The following is a 27,595-nucleotide window of genomic DNA, read 5'->3' as shown; positions in this document are numbered from 1 at the left end:
GAAATAAATACTATATTTCTTAAGAAGGCTTTAAAACTTAATAACTGACAAACTTTATGTTATGGAAACACATGAGAATTTGCTGTTTTTATTACCTTTTACGATGAAAATCAAAAAGTGTTTGTCAGGTAAACTGTCTCAATTATAAATATCTATATTTTTAAGTCATTATTCACTACTTCAGCTATAGCGCTATTGGTTAAGATGACGGGAAAATGTCTTTATTGCCGCGGCGGTCCAGGGTTCAATTCCCGACGCGATCATCTTTCTTTCTTGATTTTGAATTTTTCAAATATTTTAGAAACAAAAATTCATATTCTAATGTTCATAATATGACCAAACTTCAATTTGAAAGAAAGATTATTTTTACCCAAATCTGGTGGCATGCTACTTTAAGTTCAAAAGGGGACATAATTTGGCAAAATACAAGTCAGAGTTATGGCGCTTGATGCTATGACCTAGTTATATAAACCTGAAGAAATATGTGATGTATCAATTCAATATTTGCATTAATTTATTTCCTGAGATAGTAACTTGCATGTAAAACTTCAACCAGGATTTTCTAAGTCCAAAAGAGGACATAATTTGGCCAAAATATATGTCAGCGTTATGGGACCTGACCCAGTCAGGTTGGAAATTGACCTAGAACAAGAGGACCATGATGGTCCTGAATCGCTCACCTATCTCCACATGACCCAGTGTTCAACTGAGTATGACATCGTTATTTCTATTATTTGACATAGTGACCTAGTTTTTGAGCACATGTGACCTAGATATCATCAAGATAAAAAATTCTGACCAATTTTCATGAAGATCCATTGAAAAATATGGCCTCTAGAGAGGTCACAAGGTTTTTCTATTATTTGACCTAATGACCTAGTTTTTGAAGGCACGTGACCCACTTTTAAACTTGACCTAGATATCATCAAGGTGAACATTCTCACCAATTTTCATGAAGATCTCGTGAAAAATATGGCCTCTAGAGAGGTCACAAGGTTTTTCTATTTTTCGACCTACTGACCTAGTTTTTGACCGCACATGACCCAGTTACGAACCTGACCTAGATATCATCAAGCTGAACATTCTCACCAATTTTCATGAAGATCCATTGAGAAATATGGCCTCTAGAGAGGTCACAAGGTTTTTTTCTATTTTTAGACCTACTGACCTAGTTTTTGACCCCACGTGACCCAGTTTCGAATCTGACTTAGATATCATCAAGATGAACATTCTGACCAATATTCATGAAGATCTCAAGAAAAATATGGCCTCTAGAGAGGTCACAAGGTTTTTCTATTTTTAGATCTACTGACCTAGTTTTTAACCCCACGTGACCTAGTTTCGAACTTGACCTAGATATCTTCAAGGTAAACATTCTGACCAATTTTCATGAAGATCCATTGAAAAATATCGCCTCTAAGAGAGTCACAAGGTTTTCCTATTTTTAGACCTACTGACCTAGTTTTTGACCGCACATGACCCAGTTTCGAACTTGACCTAGATATCATCAAGTTGAACATTCAGACCAATTTTCATGAAGATCCATTCAGAAATATGGCCACTAGAGAGGTCACAAGGTTTTTCTATTTTTAGATCTACTGACCTAGTTTTTGACCCCACATGACCCACTTTCGAACTTGACCTAGATATCATCAAGGTGAACATTCTGACCAATATTCATGAAGATCTCATGAAAAATATGGCCTCTAGAGAGGTCACAAGGTTTTTTGTATTTTTAGATCTACTGACCTAGTTTTTAACCCCACGTGACCCAGTTTCGAACTTGACCTAGATAATCATCAAGATGAACATTCTGACCAATTTTCATGAAGATGCATTGAGAAATATGGCCTCTAGAGAGGTCACAAGGTTTTTCTATTTTAGACCTAATGACCTAGTTTTTGACCCTACGTGACCCAGTTTCGAACTTGACCTAGATATCATCAAGATAAACATTCTGACCAATATTCATGAAGATCTCATGAAAAATATGGCCTCTAGAGAGGTCACAAGGTTTTTCTATTTTTAGACCTACTGACCTAGTTTTGACCCCACGTGACCCAGTTTCGAACTTGACCTAGATATCATCAAGGTGAACATTCGACCCAATTTTCATGAAGATCTTGTGAAATATATGGCCTCTAGAGAGGTCACAAGGTTTTTCTATTTTTAGACCTACTGACCTAGTTTTTGATTGCACGTGACCCAGTTTCGAACTTGACCTAGATATCATCAAGATGAACATTCTGACCAACTTTCATAAAGATCCCATGAAAAATGTGACCTCTAGAGTGGTCACAAGCAAAAGTTTACGGACGGACGCACGGACGCACGGACGGACGACAGACGACGGACACCGCGCGATCACAAAAGCTCACCTTGTCACTTTGTGACAGGTGAGCTAAAAAGCAAAAATAAGTTTCAAAGCTATACGCCTTTAAATGATAGCTATACATACTTGCATGCAAAACTTGAACAAAGGTGTGCCTTTGAAGCAAGGATGAGTAGAATAGCTCGAACTCTTCTTTGAATAGTCAAGCTAATAAAATTTACATCTACCTTGACTCTGTGATCATAAATACAATTTTAACTCATAAAAAAATAGGCTGAGAGTGTGAACTACCACAGGGCTTGGTGACGACAATATTTGACAGGACATTGTAATAGACAATATTTGACAGGATTTTACCACAGGACTTTGTTTACAGCCAGTTTTCAAGAGAACCTTTTGAAGAATTTAATGTCAGTGTATTTCCAAGGAATCTCATTACAGACAACAATTTATAAGGTTTTAATGCCAGTGTTATACCAGACAACTTAGTGATAGATGATATTTCGCAAGAGTGCAACCAGAGAATACATGTAGAACTTATTAACCTTTAGCCTGCTGACTGAAAGTGATTTTGCCTTTGCGTCCAGGTCAGACCAAGATCAGCCTGCACATCCATGCATGCTGATCATGGTCTGCACTGTTCGCTATTCAGTCAGTAAATTTTCCGTGAACACCCCTTTGAATAATATGTGGTATGGCCCAAAGTGAACGATGGACCAATCCATTTTAGAAATTTAGCAGGGTTAAAACAAACCCTACTTCAGTGTGTGTGACTATCTGAAGCTCTTCCACCTAATACTAGCCTTGCATACAAAAGCTTCAGCAACATTTTCTAAGTTGAAAAAAGGGGCATAATTTTATCTAATTATAATTTACCAGTATGGAAGTTGACCTAGAAATCTTAAGACTTCTGTACAGCTAAAAGCTCTCAGCACAACGGTTCCTGGAAAACCTGCTTCCATGTATTATAATGTTTTACATCAACAGAATTTTCTAAGTGAAAAGGGGCATAATTTTGTCAAAATGTAAGCCAGAGTTATGAAACCTGTCGCATGACTTCAATTCACAATGCAAAAGATGCATGTAGAAATTTTAAACACTTTGTCCTGTAGTTTCTGAGAAACATGCTTCTATCTGATTCTTACGTTAAAAAGGGTAATCATTTAATAAAATAAAAGAGATATGTTACTTGTCTCATGAGGACATCTCATGATGCCAAAAAAAATTGTAAAGTTTGACAGCATCTGACACAGTAGTTTTAGAGAACTCTGCTAAGAAGCAAAACTTGGTAAAATGGACAAAAGTGCCAACAAAAGCTGTACTAGTTAACAGCTAAGCTAAAAACTTATCTCAGAGACGTACATCTGGAAGGATGTAACAGTTATTATTCTTGATTTAACTTTTAATTTTAAGGGAGAGGGGGATACTGTCAAGAAAAATTCTGCCTCGTCCCCTGATATTACCAGAGAATTAGCAATCCAACAGATGTACAGAATAATAAATGATAAAAAGAAAGGAATATAATTTTTAATAAAAGATAAAAACAGCACAATATTTAATGATAACCAGGGCCCTCATTCCATTATTTAGGGACAAGAGTCAAAAACAAATTTATAATAGAAAAGCTGTCTATGACTTATTACCTTTAAACCTGCTAGCGGCAAGTGATTCTGCCTTTGCGACCAGAGCAGACCAAGATCTCTGTGCAGGCTGGTCATGGTCTGCACTCTTTGCTATTCAGTCAGTAAATTTTCAGTGAACACCCCTTCGAATAAGAAATGGTATTGCCTGAACTGAATGATGGACCAGTCCATTTTAGAAATTTAGCACCTAAGGGTTAGTTATCACAAATTGAGAGTATCACAATGCTATACAAAAATATCCCATATTTTCTTTAAAAATGCTGTGAAAATCCCCTGGCCTCAGCCCTAGCCTCTTTCCCGCAAAGTGAAAGGAGTGCCCTGTAATACAAATGCTGTTTCACAAGAAAAAAAGCTCTTTACCAGAACAGCACATGGTCAATTCAATAGGCAAAGCTTATGACACAAAAATACATAGAAATACAAATTAGCAACAGTGTATTTAAATATGACTGTCTTATCTAATAACAGAAAGAGCATTATACTTCAATTCTTTTTCCTGGAATGAAAACATGCCCTCAAGTTCTTAATAAATTTCTTTCAAACACTGCATATTTTATTATTCTTGCCAAAAAATAGAAACTACCACTTAAAACCACAGGTCATGTAAGTTTAACCAATGACAGCCAAACTGGGTATCAGAGAAACTATCATCAGTGTGATAGTTCTATACTTTTCACACTAGTCTACTCATGTACATTGTAGCTAACAAACTGAACACAATCAGCCACCATAATGCATAATATGCTGTGCCCTTTTCAATACTGGAAAAACAACAGTTTAAATACAGTTATTCTATACATCTTAACATAACCATAAAGGCATACATCTGTAATACAAAAATATCAAGATTGGATTCTAAAGTTCAGTTAGTCTAACTCTAAAAGGTCATAAACAGTTTTATGATGATGCTGTAAAATGATGATGTTGTAGAACTTTATATTTATAAGTAAACTTACACTCAATTTAACATCTATAAAGCGCAGGTTACAAGCAGTCTGTATAGTTCAAAATCTGAAGCTTACACCTACATCATGCTCTGCAAGTCAAGCGAACCATTTAAAATTTCATTTGAAAGTGTTCTTGGTTACAGTAAAGTCATAAACAAAGCCAAAAAGAGGAGTGATTTTATGCGTAATAAGCACTGTGTGAAAATTATTGTCATTTTGACAGTACACCTAAAGAAACAGTTTGCTAATCTTTCACAAAAAGTTTTATCATTTCAAACTAACTTTTATAAATGTAAATTATCCTCACGGAAAGTATTAAACTTTGCTAAATTGCCATGCAATTTCAATTAAATGCCACACAGTAACTGTCATTATTATCGTTTCTTGAAAGTCTTCAATCAAACTAAGTAATATGATTATAAACATAAATTTATTCATTACGTTTGTACTATTTTTATATGTTCAGACTGTTAAAATAAAGTTTGTGTTTACATAGAATCTGATGATAGAATCAGATAAAATTACGGTGGCAGCATCTGTAAAGTCAATCTTTTATTGTAAATTATGCCACTTGTTTAAAGTATACTGAGAAAAAATGTTTTTACATTGTATATTATGACTATCAAAATCAACCTGCTTCCTGGGATCTACCTTTATGATTTATTCAATTCAATATTGTGAGAAAGTTCATTCAGTTTGAATTCTAATACACTTGAATAAATAAGCCCCTTTCTTTTACTGTAGGTAGTGGCTAGGGGTCCGGTAACCGGACCTCTAGACAACACACACAGGGTAGGCTAGAGGTCCAGTAAACAATATGAATACTCAGAATTACAAAGAGCAGTCTATATTTTATCTATAAAAATGGTAGATGATTTCAAATTTGTTCTTGTATTTTTCTCATTGCTTTAATGTTTAAATATATGGTAAGTCCCAGGAAAAATACGAACGCAGATTCAACAAATAATTAATAGCAATTTGTATGCCAAGATCGGAAGCTTTGGTTACTGTTTTTTTTTCTTTTTGGGACTGATGAATAAAAATAAAAAACTTAATGTTTTCTTCAGTATTTAAAACATGGATTTCGCTCATTCGTTATATTGCTTGAGCATGTTGAGTAAATAAATAACAGTCAGTGACCAGTGACTGGGAAAGAATTTTTGTCCATGGGACAATGGCCCGTCATACACAATAAATTATGTGACATTTAAAAATTTTATGTGACATTCAGAAATTTCTATGGGACAATTGCGACTTGTAAACTAGGAACTGGCACTGTAGTACATATTTCAGATTAAAGAAGCTCGCAGTAAAAAACAAATATAGTAACTAAAACTGTAATAGCTTCACAGCTTGTCAATAAAGAAAATTATTGAAAACTGACAAAACATGAAAGTCTATAATAAAATACGATGTTAAAACATGTTTTTAAACACTGGAAGCACTTTGAATCTGCACACTGAATACATTCCTTTGTGTAAGATTTGCACTATTAAATAGTTTCATCTTTTTGCATTCAATACAATTTAGACATATGACACAGGGCTCATCAGCACTTAAAACTTATGAGACATTTTTCATTTTTATGTGACTATGGCTCATGTCTCATGGGTTTCCTAGTCACTGAGTGACTACCGGAAATCACTGTTAAAATTTCATATTCGATATGTATGCATCAAACCTGAGTGAGAACTAAATCATACATAAAATATTTACAAAAATAAACGTAATAAAGGTAACTTTATCCCAACTAATCATAATGTTTACCAGCAATTGCCTTATACACTGGTATTACAGTACATTTATATTAATTATTTTTCAAATCTGCGAACATACTTTCCTTGATAAAAATGAAAAATACTTCTGTTTCCTGTGACTTACCATGTATTTAAAACAATTTTTTGAAATCATCCCCCGTTATTAAAAACACAAGTATAGTCTCCTGGCTCTTTGTAAATTTTATATCGTTCTCAGTATTCTTATTGATTACCAGACCTCTAGCCTGCACTATACAGGTTTTCTAAAGGTCTGGTAACAGGGTCTAGAGGTCCGTTTACCGGACCACTAGCTACTTTCTTTACTATAACATATTCTTTAACACAATATAATACTACATAGGTATCTGGATACCGGACAGCTAGAATGCAGACTAGGCATAAGGTTACCCAATTACTGATGTGATTTGAGCCCTTTGCACACTATTAGTTAAAAGTTGGGCTACCAGATGGCTAAACACTTCCTAAAACGAGTCAAACATTTGGCAAGAATGTACGGATTCCTGTTGGGGCCATTTATAATGTCTCCGTCACGTTTGTGGGGTCGACACACGACAACACGAAGTGACATAGCGACATTACGAAGTGACACCCGACAATCGCAAACGACGAAGACAATCCCAAACGACAATGTCGCTTCGTATTGTCGAGTGTCACTTCAGGTATCGTGTATCATTTGGAATTGTCGCGCGTGGACCCTCACCAGAACCCGTGACACACGATACGACATTTGGAAAATGTCGCTTCAATTTGTCGAGCGTTGTTTGTGATTATCGCATGTCGTATATAATGTCGCCGTCGCGTTTGCAGGGTCGACACAAGACAATGCGAAGTGATATTGTGACATTACTAAGTGACATAGTGATACGACGCTCGACAACGCGAAGTGACATCGCGATATATCGTGGTTTTGAAAGGCGACATTTCAGTGGATATCGCAACATTGTCGTTTGGGATTGTGACTGTCGTTTGCGATTGTCGGGTGTCACTTCGTAATGTCGCTATGTCATTTCGGGTTGTCGTGTGTCAACCCCACAAATACGACGGCGACATTATAAATGGCCCCAACAGGATTCCATAAGAATGAAAGAAATTAAAAAAACTTGTTCATACAGTTTGAAAATATATATTAAGCTAAAACTATAATGGGAAGTAAAAGCTGTAAAAGAAATTTTAATTTATGACCACACCTGTGCTTGATCTGAGGCATTTGGAACATTTTTTGACTTCAGCAATGCGCTCAGATCGCTGATGTCAATTCTCCCATCTTTGTTTCTGTCTATCGTATTGAACAGTTTTGCAAACCTTTCCTCGTCCTCCTTCGATATGTTATATCCTTTGGACATTGTTATTGATGTGTTTATTGGGGAAAAATATCAGCTAAATTGACATTTTGTGCACTTTCCTCACCAGCTTTTGCAAGAATATAACAACGGATTTGATTGGTTAAACTTACCGGTGCGAATGTAAATTTTGATATCGCATAATTATCATGACGTGCCATTTTCACAAACCGTGCACATGTGCAAAGTGTATTTTACGTTAGAAAATTTCAGACAAACTGTTAATAAATACGCAAGGTAAAAGGTATATTTCGATAAAACAGTGTTTAGAGCCATAGAGTAACCAGTATCGCATCTGTTTGCTCAACTGTCTTAAAAATTTCACAATCTGATCTATTTCTCATTTCCGGATTGTAAAATTTTCGGATATCAGACTAGCTTAAGCCTTGAGATCTTCAGCACACGGTTTATATACTGGATTTGGACTGGAGCGCTGAAGTTTACTCCGTAGGGAAATCATACCAATAATTGTGCTAGAAATATGACACGCTCGCGTTTGTACATTTTAAAAGAAATCGGCAGCAGCACTTTCTGATCAGTTAATATATAGTAAAAGCAACCATTTTGCTAGTTCTGACTACCATAACTTAACTGACACTATTTTTATTTTCTGATGGTCGCGTCCATTAAGTTATGGCGAAACCCCATTTGGTTACCCAACCAGTATCAAACCGCAATATCTCGCACAGTTTCTCATGAGAAACTGATGACGTCATGCAACAGTTCAGAGCACATGGTTATTTTTGAAAATCAAGATCAAAATTTTATGTATTTATGAATTTAATTTAATCTTAAACATATCCATTTTTGATAAAATTCATAAAATCCTACCTCAGTCTAGAAGGTTTATGTTTGCAGAAAAGGTCAATAAATAATGATTCTATATTGCCTATTGGTTTTCAAAATGAAGAGTACCCTGATCAGGTGACAGCTGCAATGGCGGACAAAATATTGCAGACAGGGGTACCAATTAGAAACTTGCGTGTATTACTTTTGTCTCAAATTATGTTGTATGGATTCTTTTATGCCAGTTCAAAAGAAAAATGGATTAGAAATATTTTAAAGTAAAAGGTTAGTCTATTGCATTTCATTTGTTGAAATTATATCGTGACAGACTTCTGGCACGATTCCTGGTTAGGTTTCAGTACAGGATTCGTTTCAGCGCAGAGATCCATAACAGCATATAAACATCTCTGAGCTGAATATTTTTACAGAGCTCCAGATAAGCTTTTGGTGCAATTGGGTATTTACCCATCACTTTTTGTCTGAATTAGGTATTGGAAATTTGAATTGGGTAAAAGTAATATCATTACCCAGCCTTTTCAGAAGTAATTGGGTATTTGCTAAAACCAATTGGGTATTTTACCAATCTCGCACTAACCAATTGAGTATTTTTTTGCTTACAGTATACACATGGTATATATCATTAAACAGGACTGACTAAGTATTTTAATGGCGCCCTTCAATGTTTAATACAAAAATGTATTTAAAATTGTAATGAATGTTTCATACTGTTGTTTTCTTTTTCACTTTTAATGCAGTCTGAGATCAGTTCATCCACAATATCCCGAACGATGTGGTCACCGCAATATGCATTCTCCCAAAAGATGTCATCCAGTATTGGTGACACTACATCGTCACAAACAGATAACTGTCATTGTTGAACAGCAAAATATCCCACTAATTTGTTTGTTTGTGCTGCAACAATGTTTTTTCCTGCAACCTCTTTACATTTTATCAGCGTAAAATTGTTTACAAAGCGTCCAAATAACACCGATCAGCCGACTGAATGGTCCTGTTATTTTTCCGATAAATTGCAACCTGTTCTGCAGTAACGTATAACCAGTCAGTCAAATCTAGCGTTAAAGTCTTGTACCCGTTCTAGTTATAAGGAAAATGCGATACGCAAGCCATTTTTTACGAATTGGGTATTAGGAATTTTAATTGCGTTTCAGTACGCACACTGTATGAATTCAATTGGGTTTTCTGCAATTTTAATTGCGTAAATACGCAAATACGCAGCTTATCTGGAGCTCTGTTTTTGGCTACCATTTTGCCAAATTTTACACATTAAAACCCATATTTGATGGCAGAACTACCTGACAATTTTGAACTAGTCTGAAACGTTTATTCTACGCCACCATCTTGCTCCTTTGAAATACAAGACTGACCTTTCACCCGCGCGAACCGCTAAGAGAGCACTTACATGTGCCGCTTCATGTTGAAGTTGCATCAGCATCCCGGTGGCAAAAAAACTTGGGAAAATGGTTATTTTTTATTGAAATTGATTCGAATTATTACTTTCATAGATAAATCCTTAAGAAAACTTGATGTATAAATCATTTCTTTTGTTTACAAGGTGCTCCACATGTATATTTTTAGCGGCTCGCGCGGTTACGTCATGCGAGAATCTTGTTGTAGCTATTCAACAATGGCCGCTGAAATGATGCTGATCTGACAGTACCTTGTAAAAATCAACAATTTTATGGTAAGATTTGCTTGCAGAATTTGATAAATGGTGTTAACAGATGTAGAAGTGATTACTTTATCAAGATACACATACGTCTTGTTCAAAATTTCAGTTGACTATGTTTGCGACGTAAAGTTGGACAGCTTTTTATTTTGGTATAGTTTCATAGTAGGCCTGGTCCAAAACTCTAAAGCTGCAACTATGAAAAAAACAAAATATAAAAAAGCGGCATTATAGAGTTTTGGAAGCCAGGACTAAATAAATATCAGATCTGCTGTATCTCTCAGTCTCTGTATATCTGCTTATCTTGCCTCAAGTACTCAATGATTCTTTGAACTTTTGGCTGGACGGTGAAGTTTTAAGTTTTTCTCTGGTCACTGCCCCAAGTTTTGCTAGCATTTTAGATGTCCGCGGGCCTTTAAAGTTTTTGCACCAAGAAACATGTTATTTTCCTCTCCATTTTGCTGAACTTTGCAAATTACAGACCAAAATGAAAACAAATATTGCCTTGATGCTTATTAGATTTCTGATAATTACTATTTATAAAGCGACAAGCGTCTACAAGCAGTCTTGTGATTATCAGTAAATAAACTGTCCCAAAGGAGTTTTAACCCTTTACTCCATAGATACTCCTTTTAACGCATCTATGCATTACTCCATAGATACTCCTTTTAACGCATCTATGCATTACTCCATAGATACTCCTTTTATCGCATTCTACTACACTGATAGTTTAAATGCAAAATACCAATAAAATATATTGGCAATGAAGCCCACATAAGCATATTTGTGAAGTTTAAACTGTTAATAAAAGATCAGTTTCAGAAAAACTTGTGGTTATAATTGTAATTTATTGATAATTATCACTTTTAATTCAAGTGGCATTTTCTGAAAATCACACTGACTTTATATATATTAGGACAGCTACTGATGGATGGAAAAGTACATAGGTGACCCAAAAACAAGTTATTATTTGCATTCTATCATTCCACTATGGCAAATTATGTAAAAGTGAGACATAAGATTGGTGTAATAAAAGGTGTGGTTACCATAACAACCATTAAAATCCATAGATCCCTTGTCAACATTATGGAATTTATGCTAATTGACCTGGACCCCTTGGAGGTGTGTTTATTGTGCACAGCTGTCAAAACAAGGCAATAAGGGTGTTGTTTGCATCATTATTTATGATGTGGATCAACAAATTTTATAGAAAGTGTCTTTGATCAGTGCTCCTTATCAAAACATTATGTAATTAATTAATTTTATGATCTATGAAGTTCTGTAACTTTGGTAGGGGTGTAGATTTTAATGATTAATTAAATGGGTTTGCTTATTTTGAAAATCACTTAATATAGACCTTTCTAGTCTTTCATTTACCTTCAATTAATAAAATTGTGCATTTGTAACAGTAAAAATATTTCTTTTCTGTTGTATCACATGCATAAAACAGCTAAATTATAATAATATTCTTAGGTCCTAATATTCCTAAGGTCTTAGGTTTGTAGCTTTCTATTGTGAAAAATATTTATCACAAAATTATGAAAAATATACCATCAGAAAGGAAATTTAATTCTAAAAATAAATTATGTTGGACACTAAATGGTTAAAACAAGTATTCATAGACTAATTTTGATCTGAGTAACACAGGTATAAATTTTACATTTTTCTCCAATAACCTGTATGGAGATAGTGTACAGATAATGCAACTGAGTGTATTGGGTATCAATAATCAATACTATTGTATCTGTATGGAGTAAAGGGTTAAAAGAGAAAAGGACAGTTTGATTTTCAAACATGATCGCGAAAATATTCGAGTGCCATGATTTTTTACTTGCATTTTTTATTCTTACTCAAATTTTGCGAGTTAGCGACTGCTAAATTCGATCCCTGACCAACAAGCAGTGTAACTAATAATATTGCCTCACACCTCTCACAAGTAATATTAACTATTTGCATCCTTCAGTAACACATACAGTTGATTAGTCAGGTCCAGATAATGAAGGGTTCCAGATCACAGCACTGTTTACGATAATCATTTAGTTCTTACTAATCTTAGGCATGAATATTTGCTTCAGTGAGGAAAATACCATACCAAAATATAACTTTTGCAGATCGCAGAAAAATTTTTCAATCCATTAGCTAAAACTCTTCAGCTTCAGAGGTGTTATAATTCTGTTTTGGATCTCTGAGATGAAGCGTGCCACCTACTGAAACCTTATTAGAAATCTTGCCAGAAGTCTGTCACATTAATTTCATCAGATCAAACGCCACAGACTCGCCTTTTAATTTAATATTTATTTAATCCATTTTTCTTTTAATCTGGCATAAAATAAACCATGCATCACCATTTGAAAATGAGTTATACATAAAAGATTCAAATGCATACTGGCACTACAGTACTGCTGTCTGCAGTATTTTAACCACCATTGTAGTTGGCACCTGATTAATGAACTCTTCATTTTGAAAACAAATCTAGCAGTAAAGAATCATTATTTATGGATAAACTTTCTATGGTATGATTATGAGCTTTGTTAAAAATTCTTTCATTTTTAAGTCAGTGAAATTTATTAAATATAAAAAATAATTCTGAAATTCAAAAATAACAATGTGCTATGCATGATGTCATCAGTTTCTCGTAAGAGTCGGTGCGCAGGTAGGTAAACAAATAGGGTTTAGCCATAACTTAATGGACGCAGCCATCAGAATATAAATATATATATAAATAGCGTCAGTTAAGGTAGCCAGAACTAGGTCAAAGAAATTGAAGAAAATGCGGAAATACAAAACGCTGATCATGAGAGTGTTTTAGGAGGGAATGCACTCTGTTGTAGTTCCGCCAACTCACTGAAAACTGTTGTTACTCAATTATTTGATACAAATTGATGATAGTTTCCTGTTAGCTCTTGATATATACTGTTTTACATTTAAGAAATAGTAAGTTCCCAGAGGTGGTTTAACATAAGATAACCCGTGTTTTGAGTTCTTATGCGTAAGAATATATCACGAAGGCCGTATTCCTGAGTGATATATTGTTTTGCATAAGAATGAAAAAACTCTGGTTATTCTATGATAAATCACACTTGGGAGCTTATTAATTTGATTCTAACACAACATACTAGTATCAACAGTGTTAGGAAAAATGGTAACTACTTTTTACGACCGTGCTACGCACCTGGATCGAATGACGTCATTGCATGCAAGTGGTTTATTGCAGAATAAACCGAGATAGATTTTGCTCTACATGTACATGTATGTAGGTTATTTGCTGGTCATGTTAGATTACTTGTTTATACAATGCAGACCAAACTAGAACTTCATTTGTCCAATTATTTCCTTATTTCTAGGATTTATAGAACCTACATGGTATATTTAATAAATTATATCCTGGTTGTTTTTTGTTTTCAGATCTACAAGTTTTGGATAACAAAGTATCTTAAGGGAATTCAAACTGTATAAAGATAATGGTAGATAGTGAAGAATCTGGAACAGGGCAGCGTGTAAGCATTGCTGAAGATAATGAATACTTCGAAAGAATGTGGAATCTGGTTCCCCCTTTAGTGACTGCAGAATTGGAACCAGAAGGCAATGCTGAAGGTAAACTACTGTAATGGAAAATCTGAGAGAGAATTGTTACATTTTTGTTGTAAATCAAGAAGTGTAAATAAATATATCAGTGTTTTAGAATGATTTATGGTTGAAGTTTGGCCACTCATTGACAAATAGTATTCAGTTTTAAAGCTTAAGGGCACTTTCAAAAAAAATGGCTAATTTTTTATAAAGCTCATATTTTGTTCATGTCTTACCCAAACAAACAGATTTGCCTATTGAACAATGCGTTTTGTAGGTGAATATATTGTGTCAAAATTTTAGAGTGATATCTTTTATAATAAAAAAGTTACCTTGATTTTTAGGCCAAAAATTGTCAGGAGTGTAAGATTTTAGCGTGACATTTCTGAAGTACATCTTGCTTCATAGCAATATTGAAGAAAAAAATGAAGAGGAACCCTTTAAATGTCTACCTTATATAAAAATACAGACACTTGACTAAATTTTGGTTGAACATACATGCATATTGTGAGTGACTAAAGACATTTTGTGCGCCCAAGAAGTTATGCACCCCTTGATTAAAAAAAATAATAAAAAGGGCTTTGTCATCAAAGAAAACAATACAGTTAATGGCACTGTTAGTTTTATAGCATTTTATTTGTACATAAACATTTTCAGAAGAGTATTTAAGCAAACTGCCTTTTACCGAACCCAATATGTTTATATGTGTGAGTGGTGGGGACCTTATCAAAAACAGGACTACTAAATGGTCAGGAGTGTAAGATTTGTGATTTACACCCCTAATTTTGAAAAACACTGTGAGAACCAACTTATGTGTACATTTTGTAAGAAATTGAGTGGACTGCTACACATGCAAGGTCATGTAAGTTCACTGATGACACTTGATTGACAGGACTGGTGTCAAGTATAAAAAATTTAAAAATATGTCAGGAGTGTAAGAATTATGTCATTATGAAAGCTTGGTACTGTCATGTATAGTGGCTGCATGAAATGAATGTAAGTAGAATTTATGTTTCTTAATATTATACTAAAACTGATTCAGACAAGTTACAAAGGTTTTAAATGTTAAAAAGCTTGTATTAATATCAAAATGAAATTAATTGTGTTCATAAGCTATAAAAATCAAACCATTGTGTAACTACAGAACAGTATATGGCTTAAGATAATGCTATATTGGTCCATGTTGAATATGTAAACCATTAGAAGTCATGCCTTTTAGGATTTTTAATATAAAGACCTATATTAGGGCTTTGTTTAAATCTTACACTCCTGACATATATGAAATGTTTAAATTTAAAGTGTATGTTCCACATTTTTGACTGAGCACATCAATATATTTTGATTATAAAATCAACAATTTACTATTTACATGAGAAATTAAATACAAAACACAACGATGTACCATTATGTAAATGGTAATGGTACTATATTTATATATGTATAGTAAATAATTTACAAATTTGTAATGTCCTGCATTACCTGTAATTTCAGATCAATAAACAATATTCAGATAAATAAGAAAAGTAAACTGTCTAAAAATCATGATGCACTGGACAAGAGAATCAAGAATCGTGAATAATTTTTATGTAAAAAAATTCAGAGAAAAATTGAAGTCTGATCCCACCAGGAGAGAGACAAATGAAAAGTATAAAAAAAACAGAAAAAGGAACAGAACCTTGCCTACAAGAAAAAATATTTTGTAGTCAGGCATGGCCAAAATAGTACAGTGGAGAATCCTGTGATTATAAAGGAATCACTTATTATTCTCTCAGATGAATTAGTACATAATGCTAAGGCTGTCCATGCTTTCACAGATCAGCTGTTTATCTACCTCATGAAGAATCCTGGCCCATGCAAAATCAAGGTCCTGCATAGGTTTACAGATAATTGTGCTGTTCAGTACGAGTCCAAGGTGGTTTTACTATTTGCCTTATCAATGAAAATTCAAGTTATAAAATCTTAACTCATAGCAGCTACTAATGAACCGCAAGATACAGATCTCAGTAATAATGCTGATTGTACAACAAGCCAGAGTGTACAATCATTTCAGGATCAGAAACGTAAAATAGCCACATTTTAGTATCATAAAACGCCTGCCATATGTCCTGATTTGGATGAATCGAGGAGCTCATCTCGATGCCAGATGTTCTCAGTGCAAACTGACTGAACAAACTATGGAATGATACACTTTGGACAGTTTTATGTTTCGCGTTCAGTCAGGGCTCTCGTTTGGCAAAAATTGGGGCCAAATATCGACCCCATTTCCCCCTCAAAATAATACGTTTTTTTCCCCCCTATTCAAAAAAATTCCCCCTCGAGTCCAAGAACATCAGTGCTAAGCGATTTGCAGTGGACTTGTTGGCCTTGAAATTTTATTGTTTCCGAAAATTCAGTAGCTCAGAGAAAAAAATACAAAGTGTGATGCCTGAATAAGGTTGTTAATAATTGGCAGAATTCATACAGCAGAGTTTATAATTAACAGAATTCAGGTTTGGGTCAGCAAAATTTAAAAGCATGATTATATTTGTTTGCATTTCTTTTTGTGTTTGAAATTCCCCCTCAAAGGATTTTTTTGAAAAATCATGCGAAATTCCCCCCATTTTTGACCCTGGACCCTGTCCCAAAAAGCAAACGAGAGCCCTGTCAGTGTTCAGAACTTTTGTTTGTTGTATACTGTGACACTTTAACTTGAAAGTCATCTCGAATATTTTAAACTTTGTTATTGTGGCAGATATCTTGCAGCTATTTTTAACACTGAAAATATATTGCTGTTCTATCTAAAAGGTGACTTACTTTACAAAAATATAAAAATGACTCAAAGTGTAAGATTTGCAATTTAGAATTTTGGTAAAAGATGCTGTTTTTACATATAAATTAGAAACATTAGTATGTCAGAATTCTTTGGACTTGCTCTTAAGTCAGGAGTGTAAGATTTTGTTCTTTCTTTAAAGTTATGACCATTGTTCTTGAAATGAGATCAGTGAAACAGTTTGTTTTCATTATTTGTTGCAAAGGTATTTGTTGTTTAAAATACTATGGTTTTGCTCGTATTTTATTACAAAAAGTAACAAATTTAAAACTTTCATATTGGATGATATAAGCAAACTGATGGTTTTAGCCTTAGTTAAAAAGTTTGCCATGAAATATAGCTTACAAGTTAATGACTTTTATATTTAGAGTTATAACTGACAGAAACTTGTTACATTAAGCAACAGAAACTAAGAATATAGTTGTAATAGTAGACTTCGTTATTATTAAGTCAGGAGTGTAAGATTTTGTTCTTTCTTTAAAAGTTATGACCATTGTTCTTGAAATGAGATCAGTTAAAACAGTTTGTTTTCATTATTTGTTGCAAAGGTGTTTGTTGGTTAAAGTAGTATGGTTTTGCTGATATTTTATTACAAAAATTAACAAAGTTAAACTCCCATATTGGTTGATATAAACAAATTGATGGTTTTAGCCTCAGTAATAAATTCTGCCAAGAAATAATGCTTACATGTTAATGATTTTTATATTTAGAGTTATAAGTGACAGAAACTTGTTGCATTAAGCACCAGAAACTAAGAACTTAGTTGTTATATTAGACTTATTATTATGTCAGGAGTGTAAGATTTTGAGCTGAAAATACTGCTTTCGGAAATGAAAGTGATTTGATACCAAAGAGTGACCGATTTTGCTGAAATTTTTCATGTTTGCTACTGCGGATCTAAACTTAAAATCTGGCATAAATTTTCAAACTTAGCTATTGATGGAAGAAAACAATGAAAACTTTTGTCACCATTTATTTTATAGAAAGTACTTTTTTGACATTAAAAGGTAGAAAAAAAATAATGGAAAGGGAACGTTAAGAAAGTAGTTTTTCTAATTTGTTTTAGACCTAATCCAACACACATGTTGAAGAAAAATGAAATATAAGTACTTTAAAAAGACAGAAGAATACTATTATTTTTATGTGTTATTTTGTAATTTTTTCAGTTTTTAGCTCACCTGTCACAAAGTGACAAGGTGAGCTTTTGTGATCGCGCGGTGTCCGTCGTCCGTCGTCCGTCCGTGCGTCAGTGCGTCCGTGCGTGCGTCCGTAAACTTTTGCTTGTGACCACTCTAGAGGTCACATTTTTCATGGGATCTTTATGAAAGTTGGTCAGAATGTTTATCTTGATGATATCTAGGTCAAGTTCGAAACTGGGTCACGTGCCTTCAAAAACTAGGTCAGTAGGTCTAAAAATAGAAAAACCTTGTGACCTCTCTAGAGGCCATATATTACACAAGATATTCATGAAAATTGGTCAGATTGTTCACCTTGATGATATCTAGGTCAAGTTCGAAACTGGGTCACGTGCCTTCAAAAACTAGGTCAGTAGGTCTAAAAATAGAAAAACCTTGTGACCTCTCTAGAGGCCATATATTTCATAAGATCTTCATGAAAATTGGTCAGAACGTTCACCTTGATGATATCTAGGTCAAGTTCGAAACTGGGTCACGTGCCATCAAAAACTAGGTCAGTAGGTCAAATAATAGAAAAACCTTGTGACCTCTCTAAAGGCCATATTTTTCATGGGATCTGTATGAAAGTTGGTCTGAATGTTCGTCTTGATGATATCTAGGTCAAGTTCGAAACTGGGTCACGTGCGGTCAAAAACTAGGTCAGTAGGTTTAAAAATAGAAAAACCTTGTGACCTCTCTAGAGGCCATATATTTCATGAGATCTTCATGAAAATTGGTCAGAATGTTCACCTTGATGATATCTAGGTCAAGTTTGAAAGTGGGTCACGTGCCATCAAAAACTAGGTCAGTAGGTCAAATAATAGAAAAACCTTGTGACCTCTCTAGAGGCCATATTTTTTATGGGATCTGTATGAAAATTGGTCTGAATGTTCATCTTGATGAAATCTAGGTCAAGTTCGAAACTGGGTCACGTGCCTTCAAAAACTAGGTCAGTAGGTCAAATAATAGAAAAACCTTGCTAACTCTCTAAAGGCCATATTTTTCATGGATCTGTATGAAAATTGGTCTGAATGTTCATCTTGATGATATCTAGGTCAAGTTCGAAACAGGGTCATGTGCGGTCAAAAACTAGGTCAGTAGGTCTAAAAATAGAAAAACCTTGTGACCTCTCTAGAGGCCATACTTGTGAATGGATCTCCATAAAAATTGGTCAGAATGTTCACCTTGATGATATCTAGGTCAAATTTGAAACTGGGTCACGTGCCTTAAAAAAACTAGGTCAGTAGGTCAAGTAATAAAAAAACCTTGTGACCTCTCTAGAGGCCATACTTTTCATGGGATCTGTATGAAAGTTGGTCTAAATGTTCATCTTGATAATATCTAGGTCATGTTTGAAACTGGGTCAACTGCGGTCAAAAACTAGGTCAGTAGGTCTAAAATTATTAAAATCTTTTGACTTCTCTAGAGGCCATATTTTTCAATGGATCTTCATGAAAATTGATCTGAATTTTCACCTTGATGATATCTAGGTCAGTTTCGAAACTGGGTCACGTGCGGGTCAAAATCTAGGCCAGTAGGTATAAAAATTGAAAAACCTTGTGACCTCTCTAGAGGCCATATTTTTCATGAGATCTTCATGAAAATTAGTGAGAATGTTCACCTTGATGATATCTAGGTAAAGTTCAAAACAGGGTCACATACCTTCGAAAACTAGGTCAATAGGTCAAATAATAGAAAAACCTTGTGACCTCTCTAGAGACCATATTTTTCAATGGATCTTCATGAAAATTGGTCAGAATTTTTATCTTGATAATATCTAGGTCAAGTTCAAAACTGGGTCATATGAGCTCAAAAACTAGGTCACTATGTCAAATAATAGAAAAAACGACGTCATACTCAAAACTGGGTCATGTGGGAAGAGGTGAGCGATTCAGGACCATCATGGTCCTCTTGTTTTAATTCATTAAAGTTTCATAAAAACAAAACGGCTTGTATTTCAGTCCTGAAATTTTAAAGATAAAAAATTCAATGTATCTACTTATCAATGAAGGCAATGCATAACAATGCATCTGAACTTTATTTTTGACCCCCTATGTCACGTTTTTAGCCATTTTTTCTGAAAGTGCCCTTAACCCTTACCCTGCTAAATTTCTAAAATGAATTAGTCCATCATTCAATTTAGACAGTACCATTAACTGTTAAAAGGGGTGCTTACAAAAAAAAACAGTTTTTACTGACTGAATAGCGAACAGTGCAGATCATGATCAGACTGCATGGATGTGCAGGCTGATCATGATCTATGCTAGTCGCAAAGGCATTACCAATTGTGTTCGGCATGGTAAGGGTTAAAGCTAAAATTCTAAAGAATTTTTTTTTACATTTTCACTAAAGACTGTACTTATAATTTTTACTTTAATAAAACATTAGAAATACAAGACAGTGTGCTTAAAACTTTTAAAGTCATTACTGAACCAATAACCAAATAAATAATGTCATTTTTTTCAACAGTTCCATGTTTTGAAATTTCAGTAGAGTGTATTTTCACAGTTATTAGCTCACCTGTCACATAGTGACAAGGTGAGCTTTTGTGATCGTCCATCGTCCGTCGTCAGTCCGTCCGGGCTAACGAATTGGTACTTGAGTGTCTAGCAGGTTAGGGTTTGGACTCTTTGTTTATATGACAGTCACTTTAAAAAGTGTCCAAAAGAGGGTTTATGTGACTAATTTTTGGGTTTATGTGGCTAAAATTTAACATTGAAAAGTCACTTAAGTATCATACCGTGAGTACATTCGTGCGTGCGTCCATCAACAATTTCTTGTCTGCACGATAGTGGTTTCATTTATGATTGTATTTTAACCAAACTTGCACACAACTTGTATCACCATAAGATCTCGGTTCCTTTATTGAACTGGCCAGATCCCATTATGGGTTCCAGAGTTATGGCCCCTGAAAGGGCCAGAATTAGCTATTTTGAGCTTGTCTGCACAATAGCAGCTTTATTTCTGATTTGATTTTTACTAAACTTGCACACAACTTGTATCACCATAAGATTTTGGTTCCTTTCTGGAACTGGCCAGATTCCTTTATGGGTTCCAGAGTTATGACCCCTGAAAGGCCCAAAATTAGCTATTTTGAGCTTGTCTGCACAATAGCAGCCTTATTTATGATTTGATATTTACCAAACTTGCACACAACTTGTATCACCATAAGATCTTGGCTCCTTTCTGGAACTGGCGAGATTCCATTATGGGTTCCAGAGTTATGGCCCCTGAAAGGCCCAAAAATAGCTATTTTGAGCTTGTCTGCACAATACTGAATAGCAGCTTTATTTATGATTTGATTTTTACCAAACTTGCACACAACTTGTATCACCATAAGATCTTGATTCCTTTCTGGAACTGGCAAGATTCCTTTATGGGTTCCAGAGTTATGGCCCCTGCAAGGCCCAAAATTAGCTATTTTGAGCTTGTCTGCACAATAGCAGCTTTATTTATGATTTGATTTTTACCAAACTTGCAGACAATTTGTATCACCATAAGATCTTTGTTTCTTTCTGGAACTGGCAAGATTCCTTTATGGGTTTCAGAGTTTTGGCCCTTGAAGGGGTCAAAATTAGCTATTTGGACCTTGTCTGCATAATAGCAGCTTCATTTATGATTTGATTTTAACCAAACTTACACAAAACTTGTGTCACCATAAGATCTTGGTTCCTTTCTTGAACCCGTCAGATTCCTTAATGGGTTCCAGAGTTATGGCGCCTGATAGGGCCGGAATTAGCTATTTTGAGCTTGTGTGCACAATAGCAGCTTCATTTATGATTTGAATTTAATCAAACTTGCACAAAACTTGTGTCACCAAAAGATCTTGGTTTCATTCTTAACCGGCCAGATCCCATAATGGGTTCCAGAGTTATGGCCCCTGAAAGGGCCAGAATTGGCTATTTTGACCTTGTCTGCACAATAGCAGCTTCATTTATGATTTGATTTTAACCAAACTTGCACACAACTTGTAACACCATAAGATCTCGATTCTTATTTATACGCCCGCAGGGATGTATTTTGTTATCGCCTCGGTGTCTGTCTGTCTGTCTGTGTGTTGGTTAGCAATTTCCCATCAGCTCTGTTACCTTTTGAACCCCTTGATGGATTTCAGAGAAACCTGACACAAATGTTCACACATTGAAAGGATGTGCAGAGCTCATGTTTCGGATGGCTAAATTCAATGTCAAGGTCACACTTAGGGATCAATGGTCATGTGAATATTGGTCTGCATTTGCGTTGCCTTGCGGTGCTCTTGTTTTTATTTGGCAGATCCTTCTTTTGTTTGCTTACAGTATATTTTTTATTACTTCCCTTTTTGACCCCGCTTGCGGAAACGAAGACATAGTTGTCCAAATGGCTGTTCGGTGTATGTGAGTGCGTGCGTGCGTGCGTCCGTCAGTGCGTGCGTCCGTCCGGATTTGTTTGTCCGGACCATAACATGGAGCAATCTTGTTTATATTTGGCATGAATGTAAACCTCAGTGAGATGGAGTGTCATGCGCAAACCCCAGGTTCCTATCTCAAAGGTCAAGGTCACACTTAGAGGTCAAAGGTCAAATTAAATAATGACTTTGTCCGGAGCATTTCCTCTTCATGCATGGAGGGATTTTGATGTAACTTGGCACAATTGTTCACCATCATGAGACGGAGTGTCATGCGCAAGAATCAGGTCCCTAGGTCTAAGGTCAAGGTGACACTTTGAGGTCAAAGGATACAAGAATGACAACTTTGTCCTGAGCATTTCTTCTTCATGCATGGAGGGATTTTGATGTAACTTGGCACAAAGGTTCACCACCATGGGACGGAGTGTCATGCGCAAGAACCAGGTCCTTAGGCCTAAGGTCAAGGTCACACTTAGAGGTCAAAGGTCAGATACAAGAATGACATTGTCAGGAGCATTTCTTTTTCATGCATAGAGGGATTTTTATGTAATTTGGCACAATTGTTCACCATCATGAGATTGAAGGTCATTCACAAAAACTTAGAATTACTTCCCTTTGTTGTTACTATTAATAGCTTATATTGTAACTTTTTCATTACTGGTCATAGGGAAAAATCAAGACCATTTTTCTGTAGTACAACATGCATGTTACATTCAATTTTGAGGTGTATTTTGACCTTTCTCTACTGGTAAGGATTTTCGGGTGGACTTTTTTTTTTTAACATTTACTTCTCTTTGTTGTTGCTACAAATAACTTATATTGTAACTTTTTGCAATTTTTTTTTTTATTTGGCATAACTCCCAGTCCTTTTGACAGCTGACGGGTTCGACATGTTGCCTGTGGGCATCTAGTATGTTACTATAAATAGCTTATTTAGTAACTTTTTTATTATTGGCCGTAGGGAAAAACTGAGACCACTTTTCTGTGGTACAACATGGATGGTACCGCCAATTTTTAGGTGTATTTTGACATATCTGTACCTTGTAAGAATTTTTTCTTTTTGTTTTTGGCAAAAGCAGTGGTACTCAGGTGAGCGATATAGGGCCATCATGGCCCTCTTGTTTATAGGACGTGGCCCCATTCTAAATCAGTGGGGAGAAAACCTACCTAATTAGTTTTAAAGTAGTTGCAGCACACTGGCCACAGTTTGAGTTTCAAGTGCCATTTATGTTCTCTGTTATGATTTAACGGAAGACTGTGTGATGTCTGAAGTGCTTTGTCTACCACCTCTGTTTTATATAGGTAATGGTTACATCAGGAAAACATATTTAAATTAATGATTGTAAAACGGGAGCAATTGTTTGGTTGACTGGTCTTCATGTGCCTGAAATTTTAAACCCAGTCAAATGAACAAGTTTAAGAAGCAATGGTTTAGTTAATTGGCTTTCTTTAAATGAAATTGTTTTGAAAAACTGCTAGAAACCCATTCAAACAAAAGTATTAAAGGAACTTATGATATGTTACCTTTCTCTATTTAATTCCTGCAGAAATGACAAAAGCTGCAGCCAAACTGAAGAAAAAGGCCAAAAAGGAGAAGAAAAGAGAAAAACATAGAAAGAAGGAAAGTTCTGTAAATTCTGACACAAAACCAGAGGAGGATGTGCAAAAGCCAACAAAGAAACATGAAAGGGATGTTGACGATACGGAGTGTAAGTATTAATAAAAAAGATAGTAAAGAATATCATTTCAATTTCATGTCTTTTTCCTTGTACATGTTTAAGGCAAGGGTTTGATTTAATATTAACAGAGTTTAGCAAAGTTTGACATTTTACCACCTTGTTCAAAGACAGCAACACTTATTCTTAGTAAGATATCTAGAATTTATTTTTAGATAAAAAAAAAAATATTTACATTTAACAGTACTAAAGAATGTAACTCCCCCCCCCCCTCCCCTAAAAAAAAAAATATATAGACATTCTGAAATTTGCAGAAATGCTTAGAGTACAACAATAAATATCTCAAAAAAAATATTACACTGAGTGGCAACAAAACAATTAATTTTTATGTAGAAAAAACAAAGCTGTTTGATGCAGCCTATTTGGTTTTACTTCAAAAATATAATTATAACCTTGATTGACCAAATAATTTGTGCAAAGTTTTACATTTCTGGTATCATTCGTATAGAGGTTAAGAGCACTTTGTCTCATCTCATTTCAGATACATCGCTCAAACCTAAAAAGCAGAAAGTAAATCATATAGAGGAACCATTGACTGTTAACCACACAGCTGCCACATCAGACTCTGACATGTCGTCTGAACCAGACAATTCCTCTACAGAACCCAGTACTGTTTCCGTGCAAGTACAAAACATTCCTGTTAAAGCGAAAAAGAAACCTTTTGGTCAAAAATCTTTACACAAACAGAAAGAACAGTGTTCAAAAGTAACAAGTACTGTTAGTAATACAGAAGCTGGACCATCAACGTCTTGTGTAGCGTTAAAGAATGATTTGTCCGAGGGTGATATGCTTCAGGCAGCTAGTATAAACAGTATTGAAGACAAACGGGAAAAACTTCGGGTGAAAATTGCTGAATTACAAGGTAAAACTTCATCTTTATATGTCTGTGCTTAAATTTTTCTTACTTTGGTAGGTAGAGACCAGACAATGAATTAAGATATGCTAGTCTAAGGGATTTTTGTAGAGCGGGAAAGGAGGGCGCAGTGCCCTGCCCTTTTTTAGCGGCAAGTTCAGTTCCCGGATGAGACTTGTTTTCTCGGCTACATTATGTCTAAGGTTGTTATGGGTCCTCCGCATCTAAGTCATGTAGAGAAGTTTTCAGTGACTTTAGAGTGGACTTTGTTAAGTGGTATGGTACTGAGGAACACTAGTCACATTAACTGCTCATTCCTGTATAATTCAAATCAAACATCCAGTGTTGCAAACATGGGATATATTTGTATGTTGGTCATTGATATCTACGATCATAGTCATAATGCATACTGTACATGTCGTGCAACATCTAAGTCCGTTTACCAAATTCATAACCAGAAGTAGGCAGAATTGTATTATTATGGAGTCTGAGATTGGATTGCAATTTTGTCATCGTTTTTTTTTCTTCTATGAAAATAGCCGAGTAGTGAAAATTATTAGATCACCATTAGATTGACATTGTATTTTCAATACTAGTATTAATTTGCAATTAGATATGATCAGAAAATGGTGAAACAAGTTTGTTAAACAGTAGAAAATGTAACTATTCCTAGATAAATATTGCAGTAAAAATGATCATGGCTTTGACAACAGGCTTTTTATTCTTTACTTGTAAATCAGTATCATTTTTGATAGTCTCTCATTCAAATAATTTATTGATACACTGATAATTGTCAAGTGAAAACTGCAATATTTGGCATACATATGTGGACAAAATGCAGTGAATTTCTTCAGAAGATTGTTACTGCTAGGGTACTAGTGAATGATTTGTATAGAGGGTGTAATTCTAAGGAATAGAAATTTGTTTTTCTTAGATTATACTGTATAAAATAACATTGGTCACTCGAGCTTCACGATCCCAAGGAACCAGAAAACAATAGAAATGCAAGTAAGGGGAAAGATTATTAAAGTTGCCATAATACCAAGAATATGTGTATGTACTAAAAAAGAACATCATTAATATCCTCTTGAATGAAATCCTTGCATTTTATAAACACAACTGGGAATGTTTTCCAATCTTCTTATATTTGGTCCTAGCATCCGTGCAGTCTGGTCTGGATCCATGCTGGTCGCAAACCCATTATGTTGGTTTTCTCATGGCACGGCTCATATAAATTTCTTATTTGACAACTTGAGTAGCTTGACTTTGTTTTCTGTTTTAATAAATTTCACTGTTTTCAGCTAAAAGAAAACCAAGCAACAAGGAAAGGTTAGAAAAGAAGAAACTGAAAAGACAAGAAAGTAAAATGAAGTTAAAACAGAAACGTAAATTAGAAAAATTACAAAAGAAACAAAACAAACAAAGTGGTGAAGGTTCAAAACCTACTAAAGGCAATTTGAATAAGGGTGCTAACACGCCGGTGAAGCCAGTTTATAACAATGAAGGCCAGATGGTTTTCAGTAAGTTTGATTTCACGGATTCCGCTAAGAAGGAAAAACGTCACAACGATCTTGGCGGAAAAGACTATAAAAGGTTGCTGGAAAAGATCGAGAAGCGAAATGAGAAAATAAACAAAGTGAAAAGCAAAGACGAGAGTGCTGGGAAAGCGTTGGAAGAGAAATTTAAGTGGGAGTCTGCTTTACATAAAGCTGAAGGTGAGAAAGTGAAAGACAATCCAGAATTGTTGAAAAAAGCATTGAAACGGAAAGAGAAATTGAAAGACCAAAAGAAAAAGAAATGGGATAAAAGAGTGGAACATGTGGAGAAAACGAAGGATGAGAAACAAAAGAAAAGAAATGAGAATATACAGAAAAGGAAACAGAACATGAAAGACAAAAAACTGAAGAAATTAAAAAAGAAAGGAAGAATTCTGCCAGGATTTTAAATATAGAATATAATCTGTGAAAATGAATTTGTTACAACTTTGGACTTTGACTTATGACGATAATAAGGTTTAAATGTTAATATTTGCACACTTAAAAGCCTGTAAGATTCTCTCAAAAAAGTTTGAAATAAATTTAATCAAGTAGCTCGCTTCATTTAAATTTGAAGTGGTAAAATTAGATTTTACAAATTTTTTCTGTGTTGTAAGAAAGTGAACTTCATCTGAATTTGGTTGAAGTTGAAGTGTTCTGAATTTGGACTCCACAGACATTTTAAAATAAATGTTAAAATAAACTCTATATACTACACATATTGTAGGTGTGCAACTATGAAATAACAACCTCTGTAGGGCTAGTACCTATCATCTGTAATTTTTTTTAATACACTGAAAATGCAAAATCTTTAATATATGTTCATGAGAGGTTACTGTTATTCCTGTTCCCATTCTATTGTGTCTCTAGTTTTCCATAATTTAGCTAATTAGACCCGATTCTTCTACTAAAGAATTGTAATGGTATTCAGAAAATGTCAAACGGTAACTACAACAAAATCTTGGCAAAATATTAATGAATTAACTAATTTCTGTTTCGTACTTTATTAAGTTTGACCTAAAT

The 27,595-nt window shown here is 34.7% G+C and overlaps 2 protein-coding genes across 6 annotated transcripts in view; one reads left to right on the top strand and one right to left on the bottom strand.

Moving 5' to 3' along the window:
• Positions 1–8,111, bottom strand: part of LOC123556241 (calcium-binding mitochondrial carrier protein SCaMC-2-like) — a 45,865-nt gene extending 37,754 nt beyond the window's left edge. For 3 of the 4 annotated variants that reach the window (XM_045346844.2, XM_045346851.2, XM_045346859.2), the window contains exon 1: positions 7,888–8,111. In XM_045346844.2, coding sequence (XP_045202779.2) covers positions 7,888–8,043 — 156 coding nt within the window. In that variant the 5' untranslated portion in view covers positions 8,044–8,111. The remainder of the gene's footprint in view (positions 1–7,887) is intronic. The other variant, XM_045346867.2, reaches the window with a different exon arrangement.
• A 78-nt stretch (positions 8,112–8,189) lies between these two features.
• Positions 8,190–27,126, top strand: LOC123556230 (surfeit locus protein 6 homolog). Of its 2 annotated transcripts, none has more exons than XM_053525392.1 (5): positions 8,190–8,284; positions 13,919–14,107; positions 23,996–24,157; positions 24,666–25,046; positions 26,339–27,126. In XM_053525392.1, exons 2-5 carry the CDS (start codon positions 13,975–13,977, stop codon positions 26,980–26,982), a joined length of 1,320 nt encoding a protein of 439 aa, XP_053381367.1. In that variant the 5' UTR covers positions 8,190–8,284; positions 13,919–13,974; the 3' UTR covers positions 26,983–27,126. The 2 variants fall into 2 exon arrangements, with proteins under 2 accessions (XP_053381367.1, XP_053381366.1); XM_053525391.1 differs by having other exon boundaries at positions 8,191–8,277.
• Positions 27,127–27,595: the final 469 nt, after the last annotated feature.

This window comes from Mercenaria mercenaria, chromosome 15 (assembly GCF_021730395.1).
Source record: "Mercenaria mercenaria strain notata chromosome 15, MADL_Memer_1, whole genome shotgun sequence".
In the NCBI taxonomy this organism is placed as follows: Eukaryota; Metazoa; Mollusca; class Bivalvia; order Venerida; family Veneridae; genus Mercenaria; species Mercenaria mercenaria.
Note: the sequence above shows the minus strand (reverse complement) of the source record. Positions and strands in the feature narration are given on the sequence as shown.